The sequence below is a fragment of the Cydia strobilella genome, chromosome 2 (assembly GCF_947568885.1).
Source record: "Cydia strobilella chromosome 2, ilCydStro3.1, whole genome shotgun sequence".
NCBI lineage: Eukaryota > Metazoa > Arthropoda > Insecta > Lepidoptera > Tortricidae > Cydia > Cydia strobilella.
The window spans coordinates 2,431,271-2,451,255 of record NC_086042.1 but is presented as its reverse complement, the minus strand read 5'-3'; the positions used below and the strand labels follow the sequence as shown (position 1 = coordinate 2,451,255).

At 36.0% G+C, this 19,985-nt stretch overlaps 1 protein-coding gene across 1 annotated transcript; it reads right to left on the bottom strand.

Moving 5' to 3' along the window:
* Positions 1 to 1,267: 1,267 nt before the first annotated feature.
* Positions 1,268 to 12,311, bottom strand: LOC134755377 (uncharacterized). Its single transcript, XM_063691926.1, has 7 exons — positions 12,187 to 12,311; positions 11,081 to 11,193; positions 10,551 to 10,672; positions 10,255 to 10,314; positions 9,960 to 10,031; positions 9,357 to 9,450; positions 1,268 to 1,397 (listed from the first exon to the last, which is right to left on the bottom strand). The coding sequence occupies exons 1-7, from the start codon at positions 12,254 to 12,256 to the stop codon at positions 1,302 to 1,304; spliced, it is 627 nt and encodes a 208-aa protein (XP_063547996.1). The 5' UTR covers positions 12,257 to 12,311; the 3' UTR covers positions 1,268 to 1,301.
* Positions 12,312 to 19,985: the final 7,674 nt, after the last annotated feature.

The window sequence follows — 19,985 nt, the reverse complement described above, 5'->3', positions numbered from 1 at the left end:
AATTTGATTATATCTTTATACAAATAACGCAAATAACCTGTCAGAGAAAGTGGTACCTTTTGCTTAAGAACGTCACAAATGTTGGTCAGTATGAGGAGTGCAGCCTACAGTTTATTTTTAATTATATTTATATACCTACTACGGTAAGATTGATAAGACAATGTAATTATGCCTCCGAATGAAATAAATACACTGTATCGCAAAACTAAGTGGCGAGACAGCTCATAATGCCATCTCTTTCACTCTTGGTTGGTCTTAACAAGGGTAAAGGAGATAGTATTAAGATCTCAGTCGCAAGCTGATATTGCGGCAAGTATAATAAGCACCCCACCCGCGTAGGTACCCTTCCCCGCGCACGCCCTTCTTGCTCAATTGAGTTTTATTTTGCCAGATAGTAAAAAAACCGTGGATCAAAATGACCCAAATTATGAATGATGTCTCAATGTGGTATTATAATATTGTAGACGTAAACTTAATAATATGAATTTTTTTTTGTGGCAGATACAGGGTGTTAATTAGAAAAAAAATTTTTTTTAATAAAAGCGGTGGATGAATTTGACACAGATTTGTTTGAATAACATATAACAATGTTCTGTAAAGTACAACACTTCACTTACCGACTCTAATATTTTTTTAGGCGTTTTAGGATCAATATTAGGTATTTATTAAATGCCATTATACCCGTGGATGAAAATGACACAAAAAGCGTGTGTACGTCGGAAGCCACTTTGCCTTTACAGGGAAACAAAGAATTTCGTCTCTAATATTTTTTTTACAGAATGCTGATTGAAAAAAGAAATACCTAAATTTCTACCTAAGCAAATACCTAGGATGACACAAAATATTATTTTTAGCTTTAGTATATGGTCTGGAAACTATATATAAAAAATAAGCAACATTAATATTCTTATAACCTCAGAAGTTATTGGTACAGGTCTATAAGTCAGTCTACACCTACAGTCTACACTAAGTTGGCCTTGACTTGGCAGTGACAACGCATGGGAGTTACTTGACGTTGACGCATATACTCGTAGCACTCGGTGTGCGTTCAGACTTTATACTTTTTTTTTCATGGGAACATTTATATTTATTTGAGATAATAAATACTTTATACATTTGAATTTATTATAAATTATAATTGTTTGAATAAAATATATAATATTTAAGGTAAAAATTAAAGTATTAGATTCATAGTTTAAAAAAACGACAGATTAGGATTCACTTTAAATAAAACGGGGAATAGTTTGCTAAAAATAACACTTTTAATATGAAAAGGATACATTTGCAGTGATTTTTGTTGCTTATAAAGACGTCTGGTAATAGGAAAGCAGGATTAAGGCGAAAGCTTGCAGCGCCAGGATAACGTCCATCCCTAATACGAAACAATCGTGGAGTACCTGTTGAAATGTTAATTAATACATTAATAAAAATTTCAGGCACACACCAACACCATTTTGCGGTGTTGTCACGTTCACTCACAACTCACAACACTTGGAGAGAGAATAGGGAATATTACGCGAAACTCTGCGTAGGTGGTGCCACTACCACAATTTGAGGGTCTATCTAAGAAAATCGAAATTTAGTTATCTAACATCTCTTGTCAGTCTTGTATATTAGAGCAATAAAGAGGCAGATAGCGAAATTTTAGATTCGCGTTTCCCGGTAGGTCCTCTGTAAACAAACCGCCTTGATGCATCAATGTCATATTTTATTATCTCTGAAAACTTGTCAAAAACCTGTTAAAGGTACAGTATGTATAAGTTACTCTATGGTTTACTAAAAAGGCTAGTGCTGCACTCTGGTGGCTGAACATTGCAGTAATATCCCCTATTCGGAGGGAACATCAGCCAAATCGACGTTTTAGAAACAAGTTGGAAAAATATTAACTTTTCACATCAGCAGCTCGAACAAGCCTACTTTCCTCACTCCAGGGAGTGACGAAAGTGCGACTTTCCTCACTTCAGGGAGTGAAACAAAGTAGCTTTTTAATTAAGTGAAGGCCATGAACTGCCACTTCATACTTTTTTTACAATTTTTTTTTTTTTTTTTTCTCTGCATTTTTCTGTGTAATTTGAAATACATTTTAACCTTTAATATGTTCTTACTACTGAGGTGTAATAGTGATAAACTGAACTGGAACAAACACCTGGACAATAAACTGAACAAAGCAACAGTAGCCTTTTGGCAATGCCGGAGGATGGTGGGAAAAAGATGGGGACTTGCCCCTCACATTATACTGTGGCTGTACAAAATGGTAGTAATGCCAATGATCAGCTACGGCGCGGTGGTATGGTGGCCCCGCACCCAGCTAACTACAGTAATAGACAAACTAAATAAAACACAAAGACTAGCATGTGTGGCTGCAACGGGCTGCATGAGAACTACTCCGACTGCGGCTCTAGAAATAATGCTAGGACTCCTGCCACTACACATATACATACAGAAAGAAGCGGCTGCCACAGCTCTTCGTTTGAAAAATCTAAACCTATGGACATCTTTCAGCTCATCGCACAAAAAGATCTATGAAAATACGATCTTAAAACTGCCCATGCTGGAAGCGCCCATCGACAAAATACCAAAAACTATGATCTTCTGGAAAGATTACGCCATATCGTTAATAGAAGATCCGAAAGAAGGACTAAACCAAATAAACCTAAGAATATTCACAGATGGCTCAAAGACAAACGAAGGGACAGGATGTGGTGTCTTCTCAGAGGACCTGAACATACACATCACAAAGTCCCTTGGTGAACACAATACGGTATTCCAAGCTGAATGTTTAGGAATAATAGAAGCTTGCAATGCTATTACAAGACGACAAGTAAAACACGAAACCATACTAATACTGTCAGACAGTAAATCGGTACTACAAGCGCTATGCAGCGACAAACTTACTTCAGAGCTTATACTTGAATGTCATCGAAGCCTCACTGAAGTGAGCAAAGAAGGCAACAAAGTAACAGTACAATGGATAAAGGGGCATAGTGGATCAAGAGGAAACGATGCAGCGGATGAACTGGCCAGGAAAGGTTCAGAAACACCGGCATATGGACCCGAGCCAATCATGCCCCTACCAATATCCTACATACACAACCAGCTAGAACAACATCACAGACAACTGCACAACAAGTACTGGAATGAAATGAAGACATGCAGGCAAACCAAAGAAATTCTACCGGAACTGAACCACAAACTTACCAAAATATTACTGAAAACACCAAGAAGCCAACTACGTAAAATAGTAGGATTAATAACAGGACATAACACACTAAACAAACACCTACATATTATGGGTAAAACGGACAGCCCCATGTGCAGAGCGTGCATGGCAGAAGAAGAAACAACAAAACATATTCTCCTAGACTGTAAACAGGTAGAAGTATATAGGAGCAAATACCTAGGGAATCCATGCACACTAAAGGAAGCAACTAGCAACCTGAAGACCTTGCTAGGCTTCGTGGAGGAGCTGGGGTGGTTGGAGTAGCGCTACCTCGTTTCACGCAAAATAGGCACATTGGATGTCGAGTTGCGGAAAATGCCCAGCAAAACTAACTAACTAACTGAGGTGTAATAGTTATTTGTGCAACAAGAGAGGAAAGTTGGTTTTTCTTGCGAGTGTTTATCTTGAGTCCCGAGAAAGCGAAAGATTCTACAATTGAGTCACGAGCGAAGCGAGTGATTCTAAGGTAGAATCTTGAGCGTAGCGAGGGACTCAAAAACACGAGATGTAAAAAAACTTTGCCCTCGTGTTGCACACATAATTTTTCACCTCAGTAGTGAGAACATATTAAAGGTTAAAATGTATTTCGAATTACACAGAATAAACAGAAAAAAAAAGTATTATAATATGTACGATACGATAAGATACAATACGATACGAGACGAGACCGGACCGGACCGGACCGAACCGGACCGGTCTCGTCTCGTATCGTATCGTATCGTATCGTATCGTATCGTATCTTATCGTATCGTACCGTACCGTACCGTACCGTACCGTACCGTACCGTACCGTACCGTACCGTACCGTACCGTACCGTACCGTACCGTTCCGTACCGTACCGTACCGTACCGTACCGTACCGTACCGTACCGTACCGTACCGTACCGTACCGTACCGTACCGTACTGTACTGTACCCTACCGTACCGTACCATACCATAAAAAAATGTAATAAAAGTATGAAGTTCATGGCCTTCACTAAATTAAAAAGTTACATTGTTTCACTCCCTGGAGTGAGGAAAGTGCGACTTTGTGACGTGACGAAAGTAGGCTTGTTCGAGCTGCTGAGGTGAAAAATTATGTGTGCAACACGAGAGCAAAGTTATTTTACATCTCGTGTTTTTGAGTCCCTCGCTACGCTCAAGATTCTAACTTAGAATCACTCGCTTCGCTCGTGATTCAATTATAGCATCTTTCGCTTTCTCGGGACTCAAAATAAACACTCGGTACTCGCAAGAAAAATCAACTTTCCTCTCTTGTTGCACAAATAACTATTGTTCTGCCTTGTTTTGGTAGTATCTTGAGTCTAAATTTGAGTAACGCGACTCTGCGCTTAAAAAACTTCAGTCTTTCGTGTCCCGAGTTGAGTTTTTTTATTGAGTCTTTTAAGCGCAACTAAAAAGAAGTTGAGCCTTCGGATAAAGAGTTCGTCAAAGCTTTTATAGGTTTATATCTAAATGAACGGTAAGGAAAAAAGGCGTTATTAATTTTAGTGTTCCCTTTAAGAGCCAACAGGAGCTGAGCGAATTCTCAATTTTGAGATTTCAAACTGATTATCTCCGTCGCGCTGACGGGGGCGGCGCCGCCATATCCCCGTGTGTGTGGTGCACGCACACAGACGCGCACGTCATTTGCGCTCACGGACCTTATGCCTGCAAGTCGCGTCGCGGTCGCGGCCCGCTATATAGGCATATCATAGGCTATAGCTAGTTCTTACAAACTTTTTCTGTTAGCTTAGCTCGCTACCACCACTGAGCGTTTACTTATTTCCTGTTATTGTGATATAACTTCTTTAATTCAATATCCTTCTACAACCTGCAATCCAAATAACATTTTGACTTTTACAGGAGAGTAAAAAAACAATCATTTCTTTTCTCGTTTCCGTGCGGAAAGTATCAACTTTCGACACGCTGTGCTATTAGTACCTACATTGTGCAACGAGGGGGGTAAGTGAGATTTTGTAAAGGAGGAGTTTACAATATTCTTACCCCCGGAGTTACACACAATGGTTTTCGTTACACTTGTGATGAAAAACTAAATTTTCAGGGAAATAATTATAAAATACGGTGACATTTCAAATATTCGTCCGCCATATTGTCATTTCTTGACAGGTTAGGCATCTAAGGCACAGACCTTCGGCATTCAGCCACGATTGAAAATTTTGTGTAAAAATATTTTAAACGGCTATTAAATTAATCCAATTAAATATTATAAACAAAAATACTAAATTATAATTGTCAGTATTTTAGAAGTAAAACTCCCTTACACACCCTTATACTTTAAACAAAGTATTTTACTTATAACTTACTTGGTTCGTACTTCGTATGAATTAGTGACATATCTAATTAAAAAAAGAAAGCTATAACTCCCGCGGGAACAATATAGGCCTTTTGTTTTCCCTTCAGTACACCTGCATGAAATAAGATCTTTTCGAGCAAGTGTGATTAAAAACAAATTTGTCGCTCTCCGGCTTCGTTGATTAGAAAAAAAGAAAGCCTCAGGTTAGATAAAATTATCATAACAAAGAAACATGTGACATGAGATATTTCTTACGTTGATGTAATTATACAGTTTTATTAATGGTCCGTTTTTTATTTATGAGTCAGATTTTGATTAAAATAGGTATGTTTGAAGAGCTCCTAATCCTGGTCGGAATGAATAAGAAACCCCAATTTGGGACAATAGTCTAGTCTACAAAACGTTCAAGGTGGTTAAAAATATAGTGTAAGCTGTTCGCATTAAAAAACCGCAAATCGATGTACAGGTTAGCCGTTTGGTACACGTATACTAGAGGTCAAAACAAAATTATCGACCCGCAGTTCCTAAAAAAAAATCCCTTGGGAGGGGAGTGCTGAAACTTTTTTTTGTATAAAAAATCTTTTTTTTTTTGTATAAAAAAACTTTTTTTTTTAAACCTATCGTATTCTTCTCTTATCTATCATACGAAAGGGCTTTTTGAAGCGATTCTGAAAATATATCACATCATTACATTTTAGCCATTTTTCTTAAATTGAAACAAAAAGAATTTTCAAAACATACCAAGTTTGGGCTCCTCCAGATACGATATGGCTGATTTTTTTTTGTACAATATACCAAAAATGATACGTGATTTCCTCATATCTAACCCAAAAAAAGGAATTTTAAAAATAATTTTATTTAGTTTTTTTTTTTAAATACAAAGTGACACAGTTAGGTTTAAAGATCTTTATTTTCTCATAAGAATACATAATATTCACTTACACGAGAATTAATTGTTTTTTCACGCAAAATACATTTTATCGGTGAGCGCACACTTAACCTATAACAAATAACTTAATATCGTAGGTATTAACATATATGACTTAAACTAAAAGTATACAAATTAAACTAAATTAAACAAAAAACACTTTTTTTTGTTTTTTTTTTTGTCGGGTATATCAATAACTTATAAACAGAACAATTAGCAATGGAATGCGAGCGTAGTTGCTACGGCCCGGACCAGCCGTTCTACTTCAATACCTATTTTACGAGACTTATGGAACTGTACTACAGATACGGTACATATTAATCATACAAGGATACGTAATATCCATTTATCCAACGGGAAATACCTCTTTAACCCTTTAACTTGACCCCAAACTTGGTATGTTTTGAAAATTCTATTTGTTTTAATTTACAAAAAAAAATGGCTAAAATGTAATGATTTGGTATACTTTTAGAATCGCCTCAAAAAGCCCTTTCGTATGATACCACACACGATAGGTTTTTGAAAAAAAAAAATGTTTTTTTCCATACAAAAAAAAATGTTGTAGCACACCCTTCCTAAGGGATTTTTTTAGGAACTGCGGGTCAAAAATTTTGTTTTGACCTCAGTATGCGTGTGCCAAACGGCTAACTTGTACATCCATTTGCGGTTTTTCTTTGAAATTGGGCTTGTACGGCTGCCACTAACAGAGATACTAACTCCTAAAAATACGTATGATACCTCATTAGATTCGGAATGATGTCTAGAAAAATGTATTCGAAGCATTCCCACATAAAAAAAGTTCAAAAGCTATTAACAAAAAACGCAAACGTACCATTACGCAAAAAACAGCAAAAAATCACGTTTGTTGTTTGTGGAGCCCCACTTAAATATTTATTTTATTCTGTTTTTAGTATTTCTTGTTATAGCGGCAACAGAAATACATCATCTGTAAAAATTGCAACTGTCTAGCTATCACGGTTCATGAGATACAGCCTGGTGACAGACTGACAGATAGATTGACAGACAGTCAGACAGACAGACAGATATTATTTTAAAGGTATTAAATATTCTTTTAAAAATTAGAAAAAAATATGGTGCATTTAAAACATATCATGGAATATACTACGGTTATAAGTTGATAGTATGTAAAGTTATTTTTTCAACAAGTTAGGCAATTATTAAGTAACCACATTTTTCTCGAACTTTCGTCTTTGTTGTAAATAAAAAAAAAAAGAAAATAATTGGCGTAAAAAGTATTTCGCCTCGTGGAGCCCTTTTCATATACATACTTAATAAGATCACGTCATAAACGATTTAATAAAAGTAATACTTTATTTAAAATAAATTTTAGAATAATAGTGAAAATTGTAAAATATAAAACAATATTTTAACCAAAGTATTACTAATTCTTTTTACAATCAAATGTATGAATACGTACTTAGAACTGATACTTTTCTAAATAACGAATAAATGGACTAAATTGTGTAATTAATTTTTAGTGCAAATCACCACAATTTGCTTCTAAAGAGCAAATCAGTGACCAAAAATTATATATGATTTTAATGTTTCGTTCATATATTCAGATTTGTGTATGAAAATGTGAAACTATTATTTCTAAAATAAATTATTCGTCCCTAATTTACACAATAATTTTACCAAATTTGATCTCATAGCAACATATATGTAGAAATAGAGGCAAACTGGACCGCAGAAGCCGACTTTTCCCCTCCCTTTTTCGCGGGTTACCAGGACTTAATCTCGTAGCTAGTGCGTCAGCTCAGCTTTGTATGAACCAAGGAATAATAAATAGTGTTAAACGATATCCCCTGAGGCCAAAGTGCATACTCACTTTACTTACTTCGCCTACTAAGAGGCAAATCGCGACTTTGAAAAGGTTTATCGATCTTATCACATCACTAGATTATCGACATTTAATTTCGACTATTGCCCATCACTTTTCTGTCTGTGTACGTATTTAGAAACTTGACCCCGCCCCTAAAATTAGTGCGATAAGAACAACTGCAGCTTAGGCGAAAAATCCTGCGTAAAAATCTCAAAAATCGAGGTTTTGTACTCGACTGTTTCCTCCTCCAAAACTTAACCAATCGTAACCAAATTTGGAAATCTAAATGATTATGAAATTGTCTGTGTCGGACTGTTTTGATTTTTTGGCTAATTGATACCAGTTTTGAATACCACGCCTCTCATTGCGGCATAGTCAGTGAGGCCATTTTTGGCCATGTGTGAAGGGCTCTAGCGCCTTAAAAAACAAAAATATCAAAAAAAGCAAAACACACCGACACAGATATTGACAATATTAATCTGTGTTGAAAAAATCATTGCTCTAGCTTCCAAAACCACGGAGGAAACAGTCGAGTACGTTTGTATGGAGAAATGACCACTCCTGTTGGCTCTTAAAGGACAACTCAAGTCTCTACCAAATAAAATCTCCATAGAAAGTAAAGTTTTGACTTAATGACTAGTCTTTGCTAGTCTGAAAAATAAGGTCCAGTCAGCAGAGGACTCAATGGGCTTGTCTTGACCACGTCTTGACCAACACTAGTTCTAAAAAAAACATTATATTTTATGTGGCCTTCCAGGAATTCCGACAACGCAACAGAAGTGTGCTTAATTAAGAACCCGGCAGAATACTGAAATTTATTAAAATAAAAACCGGCCAAGTCGGACTCGCGCACCGAGGGTTCCGTACTTTTTAGTGTGTGTTGTTATAGCGGCAACAGAAATACATCATCTGTGAAAATTTCAACTGTCTTACAACTATCACGGTTCATGAGATACAGCCGGGTGACGGACAGACAGACGGACAAACGGACAGCGGAGTCTTAGTAATAGGGTCCCGTTTTTACCCTTTGGGTACGGAACCTTAAAAATGCTAAGGCAAGATGAGGCTACCTGATCGATATCTACCCGAGACATCTGTGTTCGCATGTAGGAAACCTTTTGTTTGAGCCACGCGGCGAACAGGTCCACAGTATTCAATACTATCCTGCAATGAGAAAAACACTATAAAACAAAGGAAAAAATAACTAAGTCTAGACTTTTTGCTATCAATACTAATATTTATTTTGTTTAATATTGTCTTCGGTTACCGCGATAGTTACTCATGAAATAAAACTATGAAAACGGATTATATCGCGTATATTGAATTTATAATACCCACCCGTCACCCGTTGACCACGAACGCTGTAAAGAGTTCGAAACGTCGGGATGTATTATAAATTCAATATACGCGATATAATCCGTTTTCATAGTTTTATTTCATTTATTTTGTTTATTAAACTCTGAATTAACTGCCATCTGTGCTTACAGAAATGAACTAAACGTAACTTTGATAACAGCGTCATCTAGTGGTTTTACCGTGTAACTTCTTAACATCGGGAAAGCTTAGCGTTCCGCACAGGTAAAAGTTTAGCTGACGCTATTCACCGTTAGTATGCAGCCACGAGATGACACCACTAGTACAACTAAGCAAGATTTCTAATAAAAACATCTTACATGATGGAATTTCTTGGGCTGCACCATCCCTGCCGGTGGAGGTTGATCAAAGGCAGCAATGCTAACATGTACCTGTAGCAAAAGTCGTGGTTGCTAATCTACTCCCTTCTCTTCTGTGTAAATTATATTGAAAACATAAAACGTGACATATTAAACTGGGGGCTCTTGTGCTGCCTCCTACAGTTTGTGTACGCTTCTAGAATACTAAACATAGCAGCGTATACCGCAAAATATATCCAAATTGAAGGTAAAAAAGGTAAAGGATAATTGAGAAGACCAACATTATTGTACAAACCAAAAACTCTCCAGAGCCCCCTGATTCTCGGCCAGGTCTGCTTGTTGTATGACTACCGTCCTGAAATAGGACGAATGACATTAAGGCCCAGTAAGTTCGTGTACTTCTCTCACTCTCACTGTAAGCGTGAGCGAGATGGAAGTGAATGCCCGGGAGCCCGGATATTTTTTTTTTGTCCGTTTAAATAAATCACTCTTATACCGACAAAGAACATCCGGTCATACGAAAGAATTTTTGCTTAAGCTGAAACGGTGACTTTCGCTTTCGCTCGGCCATTAAAGCTAAGAGTATCTTACGCATTCCGTCTAAGTCTTCTCGCTTCATCAAGGTCTTCGTTACCCATCCAGTTGTCCACATTGCTCTCCAGATGATCAGACCGCGTCAAGATGTAGGATGTAGATCGTCTTATCAGGTTTGGCTTGAAAATTACAGAAATATCATCAATCAACGAACTTGGAAATGTGAATAGAGATCAACAATAATCTCACGGGAACTATACCTACCGCGAGCACAGTTTTTTAGCCAAGCAAAACTTCAATGGGGTTGGTAGTTCGAAGTATTTTACAATTGGCGCCAGCATAGCCCTGACAATCCCTAGAATTGTGTAAATTTCTTGTTTTTCTTTGTGGAGCCAAATCTCATAGAACAAAACTATACGAGTAGAAAGGGGCAAGCTGATGCAAACCTTTCACAGTTGCCAACCACATTGACCATACACATTTTTTTTTACCGTTTATACTTAAAACAAAAACGCATCTCTACTATAAGAATTACGGTTCGAAAACATAGCCATAAAATAACTAACAATAAATAAAATAACCATTACCTCAAGGGCAGTGGATGAAGATTCAGAGGGACGCGTAGGTGACACTAAGTAGGAAGCTGCCTTTGCGTGGTACGCATAGTTACGGGCTTGCTGGAGTAGCTCCATTCGCTCTTCTGAAAGTTTAGGAGAGAACTCAGTTAGGCTTTGGTCTCCAGTTGGAACCAGATCTAGATTCATCATCTTCCTCGCATTGTCCCGGCATTTTTGCCACGGCTAATGGGAGCCTGGGGTCCGTTTGGCAACTAAACTCAAGAATTCCAACCACCACCAGAACCAGAACCAGAACCAGATCTAGAATGACGCTTACTTAATGATAATTGAAGTGTGACAAAGTGGAGCCATCACATATCTGAACATTTCATGAGTGCAAAAGAGGCAGACTACAAATGAAAAAACGTGAGAACTTTTGAGCGTCATACCTAACCAGGAGCCGCTTTTTTTTTTATCTTTATTAAAGGGCTTTTTCGAGTGAACGAATATGTCGCCACATAAAACATCACTTAATTAACAAAGTTAAAAAAAAATAAACAGCCAAATCTAGTATGTACATACTAGATTGGATATCACACATTTCTGTCCCTCAGACCGCACTTAACAACATTTAATACCTTTCCAACTACATCGGACATGGGATTCGATAGGTAGGTATTACATAACCCAATGGAACTGTCATTGTCATGAAATATTTGCCTTATTAGTGGTTAGCGGACTGAACAATGCGAAAAGCTGTATTCAGGAAAGACGGTGGTTGATTATATTGTTACGAAAGCAAATAATTTACGCAATCACAATTCAAAGTTTAAAATTTTTTATTTGCGAGAATCATGGTCAGGTACAATGTGATGACCTTAAAAATAACATGGCTCAGCACAATTCACCATATTAGTGGCATGCAAATACCACAGTTACCACAGTATACAGTTTCAAAACTTCAAAGAACATTGACATCATTCCAATTTTGGTCGCACTTTTGATAGACAGGCAATTTTGTATATTCTAAGATGTGGGTATGAGCACTGTAAAATGACTGTACAATGTGATGTTTACGCAGCGTAAGGCGCCAACAGGAGAACAAAGGTATCTATTAAAATTGTACCATTATTTACCTATGGATATCTCAGACACGGAATCTGCATTGAACAATCCATCCTTCGTGTCACCTTCTACCGAGCCCATCTTGAATACTAACTACCACCCATGAGCCAATACGGTTAAATTAATCCCTATACCATGTTTTCCAGTTATATATAAGTTACTCTATGATGTTTTCCTGAGAATTTTCAGTAGGTTTTATGTTTTCATCATACCAATTGGTGACAGAAAAGTGACATTTGGCAGAAGACAAATGTCATAAAGATTTAGATTTTTTAGGTAGGTAAGAAGGGTTTAATAAAATTATTATAATTATGATATGAGGTAGTAAGTGAATATTTCGCCTTAGTAGTTCAAACTTAAAATTCTGGTACAGTAGCCATAATATGCATTCAGTAAATTATAGTATCTAACTATTATATTATCGTATATATCGTATCCCTTCACACTTGAAAGTATCTTAATTAAATTACGAAAATCATTAATTTAATAAACCTGTTAACTCAGTAGCCCGTGGCAGGACGTAGGCAAGTACAAAAGTTTTTTTTTATTCCCTAATTCCTTAGATGTCATTCGCGCCCACGTCAAAAGGCGCGAACGGTTGGGTGCCATTGTTGTGTTCGATTTGAATTTCGAACTACGCACCCCGTGGTTACATTATTCGCGGTTGCCAGAGTGTAAAAAGTTTTTTTTTACGATTGATTTCGTGTTTTTTGACGATTGACTTATTAAATTGTATTTATATGTTTTTGTTGTTGTGTTATCATTAATTATGTAGTGAGAATGAGAAGTTTAGGTAAATTAGGCCACCATGATTTTGGAGGCTAGTGGTGGGTACACATTAAAACGCATTCTGTCAAAACGAATAAATAATTATAATCTAAACTGATAAACTTACTGATGTTGCTGGCCACTGAGAAGTAAATTTTGATATATTTCATACCAATACATATTTACGTCAGTTAATTATTTACATATAAGGAAATCGTTGTACTTTTCCTGACTACCGGCACCAAATATGGCACAGCAAAACGAGGGTTATGATTTCAACCGGTATGTTTCTTCAACTATACCATTGATTTTGACAAAGGCAGATTAAACTTAGTTAGTTCGTTACACTTGACCTAAATTCAAACAGGACTCAAATTGCCGTTAATAAAATATACAAACATACAAATAAGCTTAAGAATACCGTTGAACTCACGAGTTGATTGTGTCAATTGGAGAATTCTGCGGAACGTCAAATGACAGTGCGATTTAGTCAAGTGTCAGGCATCAAGGAAATGACTTAATCAGAGAATCATGCATGGGAATTGACGGTGAGTTGGCCACTTGTTAAATATCGTTTATTGCAAAACATATAGGGATAACAGGAAAAAGATATACAGATACACTGGAGATACAGATTCGCCAAGTAGCAAAATCTTTTTTTCAATTTCTTTCACTTTTTGAAACAGAAACGGCAAATTGATATTATAGGTGGTCAAACTAAATTGGCCATGAATAAGAATAAAAAAAACTATACTTTTTTTTTGGGTGCTAGTATAGTACTAGTGTAAGACAAACATAGTATGATTCTCTGTCTATGTTTGAAATGAGACAGTCCTTTGACAAACTACCTATAAATCTCTGTATGTCCAGTTATTGTTTGTCATAAAAAATCGCATGCTCATAGATTCCGTAGAAGCTACTTTTGAACCGACTTGAACAGAACAAAGTAAGTGAGTGTCATTATACATACGTCATATTTCTGTAGAAATTGGACATTAATGACAATCCCACACTATCATTACAAATGCCATGCATAGTTAGCTTGGTCCGATTCTATCTACGGCGGTAGTCTTGCACATCAATTCGCACATTTTTTCAACCCGTCACGCATATCAATATCAACAGGCGACCGCTGAGTGGGCGTGCATAATCGAAGATCCAAAGTTAGAAAGTGAAATGGTCCGCCATTTTTTTTTCACGAATCAATCAATTTTTTGCGCTGCCAACACCGCGGTGGCAGCGGGACGTCGCTACCGAAAAATATATTGGTGATTTTTGAGTTCTGTCTTGATGTAGGTCAGTGACATGTTGGAATTCTGGATAGGCTTTTGATTGACTGTGTTGCGAATGCTAGAATAAAAAAAATGTCTTTTTGAAATTGATTGGTTTGTAATGTAGGCTGACCGCAGTGACCCATCTGAGAGATAGACGTGTAAATAAATAGGGAGAAATCTGAAAAAAGAATGACGACGTCGTTTTTCGAGTATAACTCAAGGATATTAACGTGTAAGGTTGTTATGAATGTATCATTATAAAGTACTTTGTCTTTTTCCCACTATTACAGTAGTAAATAAATCACAGTTTTTAAGACTTATATCATTTTCAAAAAGTCTCGATGCTTCAAGCTAGCGGAATTTAACAATGGGGCAATTTTTGTTTAACCCCTCGTGCCAATATTGATACCCGAGCAAGCGAAAGATTCCAACATTGAACCACGAGCGTAGGCACGAGGGTTAAACAACCTTTACTCAAAAGTCAGAATCTTGTGAGAATATGATGTTTAAAGTGGCACTTTCACACTTAGTCACTCCAAAGAATGTCTCTGTCCAAAGTAAGCAGACTGACTATTTGTCATTTAGTATATGCGTCAGCATATTTTACAAACTGCGTCAACCATTTAATTTTTATGATTCCCGTAACATTTCCTCGCTACAAATTTAAAAGCGCTCGCCGCTCGAATCACTAAATTTTTCAAACCCCATCGTTTACCTAAATCAACAACGATTTTGAATTTAGGCAAATAAAAAAAGCCCATATGTTAGCTTAATAAAGCTCAACCCTTTATTTACAGAGTTTTTAGGCGATTATAATATTTAATGCTAAACAAACAAGGAACTTGACCAAATGACTTCATCCAGTTTACGTTTTTATAATCACATCAATGGGTTAACGTGGAATTTCGGAGTTTTCGTTTAAGTTTTATATGTTAGATATCAATAATAATCCTTTATAAGTACAAAATATATTCGAAATTTGTTAGAATTTTTCTAACAAAACTATAACAAAAGTAGAGATTACATATTTTAATTTTATCTAACAAAAAAACATTCCAAACGCAACTACGACATGAGTATATACCTAAGGTAGTAGCAATTCTTAAACTGTATACTTATGCGTATACCTAATATTACCTACTGATATTATTATGACTTCCAGCCGTAAGAAATTCCAACAATAATGGTCCCATCCGGCAAAAGTGCAAAACTAATGAAACTTGTCATGCGTGCCACTTTTAGTTATAAAAATAATTTTTAAATAAAAACAAGTCTCGCTACTAATAGTGGTGTTCTTACACTCGTAGATAGGAAGACCCTGTGTAAATAACTTTGATTTTTTTTAAACACAATATCTAAACTAAATTTTAAACCGCATAGAAAGAAGAAAGAAAGAAAATACATTTATTTAACGCCACAACAGATTACATATATGAAAAAAAGGAAACATACAGACAAAAAACATTGGACGCTAAAATAGGACCCCACTCAGCATAATGCCGCGGTAATCCGCGGCGCTGGTTTACAGTGGGGACCTAACTTAAAACTATGAGTTGGTGGCGACACATACGCCAACGACACAAACAAGAACACAGACAAAAAAGTAAGTAACTGCCACAAAAAAAATCTATACATGCTAAACAACAAAAGAGAAAAAATAAAAACAATAATGAAATATAAAAATGCACAATGAATTAAGTATATATAAAAAACATAGAAATAAAGCTTACAAAAAATTTACAAAAAATAAATAAATTTGAATTAAAACTGTAACCTAAAAACTTAAAGGTAGCCACAAAACAGATATGGACAATACTAGGTGATCATTTCAGCATAGCAAACAGTTCTAAATACATCTAAACTATTGATACGTCTGCAAACGATACTACATTTTTTTTACATCTAATCAATGTCAATTTGTTACGTAAACATAACCCTTTTCCCTTTACAGACTTGCCTCAGTTGCCTCTAAACGTCCGTTTAACTTTGTCTCTAAACTATACTTAGTTCGCGCTTTGCCCAGATATAATCTTCGTCATTTGTGCCCGCGGGACTTTTGATCCCTACTGATCACCTTTTTTGTCTTTGATTTGATTTTTTTTGTGTGATTCTGTTGTTTGGTTAATGAGTTTGAGTTAGGTTATTGCCGGCAATGTAGGTAGAAAATCATTATCGACTGTCCTAGGTAAAGGTAAGCGAAAGTTTATGTTTTGGTTAGCACGAAAAGTGGTTATAAAATCGTTAAATTAGCGGGTAAGTGCCACCTCTAGTATTTATTTTATGACTCATGTTTGCCTTTATTTAAAATATATTTTTAGTATTAATAAGCTAATATTCGTTAGTCTGTTATTCGGAACTTATGTACGAAATATTATTTGATTACCAGTCACTTTTCGATGAAGGAAAACATCGTGAGGAAACCGGACTAATCTTAACAAGGCCTAGTTTACCTTCTGGGTTGGAAGGTCAGATGGCAGTCGCTTTCGTTAAAACTAGTCCCTACGTCAATTCTTGGGATTAGTTGCCAAGTGAGCCCCAGGCTCCCATGAGCTGTGGCAAAAAGCCGGGAGAACGCGAGGGAGATGATGATGATTCGTAAGTCTGTTATAAGGTTTGGGTCATACCACATTTTGACTGTTATAGGTACAAATTGTGAACAAGGGGGTTATTACTAAAAGGGCCCACTGACTAACAGTCCGCCGGACGATACCGGCCTGTCAGTTAGAACAAAAATTTGGCGGTTCCGAGCAACTTTTAAGGGGCAAGTTTTAAAAACATTGTTTTGTTTGAAAACTATTTGTCCCATAACCACTTTGGAAAAAAGCTTTTTCTTTTAAATAAGTGTGCAATACTTAAGTTAATTTTGTAATCTATAAACATCTATACATCTTATAAAACAAAGTCTCCCACCGCGTCTGTCTGTTTGTATGTTCGCCATAAACTCAAAAACTACTGAACGGGTTTTCATGCGGTTTTCACCTATCAATAGAGTGATTCTTGAGGAAGGTTTAAGTGTATAATTTGTTAAGGTTTACCCGAGCGAAGCCAGGGCGGGTCGCTAGTAGTAAATAATTCAACAAACACGTTCGAATTGTTTTTCTGCGCATTTTTTTTTCTCAAAGGATTGAAATAATCTAATCAATAAGGCATATTAAAATAATAATATCAAACAATATAATTTAGAATCATACCGTACATTTATGTGGCAAGGATATACTTATTTTTCCAATTTCACCAAAATAATTACAATGCTAGTAAGAAATTTAATTCCGCCACAGTCGCCACACACCAAAACGGTATAACCGTAAAATTTAAAAAAACTCAGGCACGTTCGCTCCGTTATTAAAGTCACAGAAACAAACAGAAATCATCAATTATAATCATTTCTGCCGTTTTTTCGACACGAGGAAAGGTTTAACAATTTAGAAATCGATCGCAATCAATGGGCTGTGAAATAATGGTTGTGTTAATAGGAAATAGCAAGAAATCGACTTGCCCTGTGCGGAAGAATACACACGCACGTGCTGAGCTATGCGCAAAGTAGGCATTTTCTAGAAATTAAATTAAATTATTATTTGATATGCGTAAGTTTTGCATACAATAAACACTATATGCAATTCCTGCTTATTAGCCTTAACATTGGGCGATTCGAATGCATTTCTGAAATCTTAACTTTCTGTTACCATTATTTTTAATAACTAATGAAGTGTAGAAGAACCTAATTTTGATAAAATTGATTGTGAGTAATAGAGTTCTTATAAAATAATTAAATGATTAAGTAACATCATAGAAAATCAAAAAAAAGGCATATAAATTCTTCAATTGATGTTTACATATTTTTTTAGAAATACTCGTGCAATGACATAGCCAAAGGTCACGTCTAAATAGCACATAATAGTCGCTATACACAATAGTGAAAATCTTAACTTAATTTCTCTCAAAAACTAAGACTTGCAAGAAATTTACCGGAACATATTTAATTTCTGATAATTTTTTGTAATTGCTCTGCGGCGCTCCGTGCTGTCTGCAAAAACTTTAAACAGGAATTTTCGAATTACGGTAACAACATTGCTATTGAAAAGAAAATACAACTAAAACTGAATGAAGGACTTGTCCCATAACTGTCAACCCGATTAATAACCCATGTTCATAATGAATAGAAACTGATCGAAATGCCCACTTTGTGTAGGGTAATTTCTGTAACCTCAAGCAACATATGGTAGCGGCAGACGCTGCACCAACTGTTGCTTCACCCATCCCTTTCAAGCTATAAAAAAACAATAGTGTTAAAGGGAGATAGAAATAGGATTCATTAGTCGGTAGTTGTGCGCAAAAAAGCGCATTGTCTGTGCGCGCGCACGTGCGTTGGCTAAACTTGGCTGTGGCGCGAATTTTCTAAATTTGAATTTGAACAGGATATTGGAACGATAATCGTTGGATACAAAGTTCCGGGAAACGACAGATGGATTATTGGTTGATTTTGGGGATGTAGAATTGTAGATGGCGTTAGATTAGGTTCTATTGGAATAAACATCTGTAATAATATTATTTCTTTAATTTTAAATAAGTGAAAACTGTATTCTATGGAAAAATATATTATTTCGCCTCCTAAATACTGCATATATTTAAAACAATTAGGTACTAGGTGTTTGATGACTATTATTTTGGCACAAATATCAAGAGAACTTCTTGAAAAACAGGCGAAAACTATAACAGCCAAGTTGAATTGTATACAACAAAAGAAAATTAATAAAAGTAGCTATTTTTAGATTAAATGTAAAATTAACATTTTAAATCCCTAATTTTACAGTTCACTGATTTAAGCTTGATTTTGTCGCAATTTATGACAATCTATCATATTAGGCTTATACATAAATATGGTTATGTAATTTACATAGTCTCGCAAAATAAGAAAAACAATGTCCCATCCAAAGAGAGCTTTCACTGTCTTTTCTCACTCAGCTACAAAAGGTCGCATAACCAATACATTTGGGATAAAGTTATGCCCTTTTAACGTGCGCACGCGCCGCGCCATGTGCGCGACTCGTGCCGCACGCGCACCTGATGCTCCTTCTGTTTGTGTTTATTTTCTTACATTGTTTACAGGCCTACTTAACTTAGACGGTTAGAGAAGGCATTTAATAGTTAGTTAAACTGATAACATTTTGAATTAGAAAGAGTATTTGGCATTTGCAGGTGTGTATTTAACCGCGTGTATATAACGATAATGAGCGTTTGAATTTTTTTTTATGTTTCTATAGAACTACTTTTTTTCTTACATATTTTCACGAAATGCCTAAATTGCAAAATATTTCAGACTCCTATTAGATATAATACCTATTTTACTTTTTCCAATTCTCAAATAAGGTCGTGTAGTTTGATTGCATGCGACTTGTTTGTATTAGGTATGACATATATAGGACGTTTTTCTGCAAACGGGGACCAACCCACACTAAATCTGTATTAAAATTTTCACTCCATGTTTTAACATTAGTTCCATTTTTTTTATTGTGTTCCCCGTTTGCTAAATTACGTCCAATGGGTAACGATTTACGTAATAAAGTTATGTCAAGATAAGTCTGGAACGATTTTAATAGTACACGCAGTGCAAGTGTTATTTGTACGTCATAGGGAAATCGTTGGAGACTTTTCATGGTCTAACTCTAGCTACTAGATCTAGTATCAAACTAACCGGGGTAGGTAAATAGACCAACTAGAAAAGCACCACAGTAAAATTTTCGAATTGGTCGATAATTCAATTGATATTC

Coding starts and splice junctions, on each gene's coding strand:
- LOC134755377 (XM_063691926.1), bottom strand. CDS start 12,256: ATGGGCTCGGTAGAAGGTGACACGAAGGATGGATTGTTCAATGCAGAT. Junction 11,194..12,186: donor CGTGTCTGAGATATCCATAG/GTAAATAATGGT, acceptor CTAAACTTTCAG/AAGAGCGAATGGAGCTACTC. Junction 1,398..9,356: donor CTCGGGTAGATATCGATCAG/GTAGCCTCATCT, acceptor ACATTTCAACAG/GTACTCCACGATTGTTTCGT.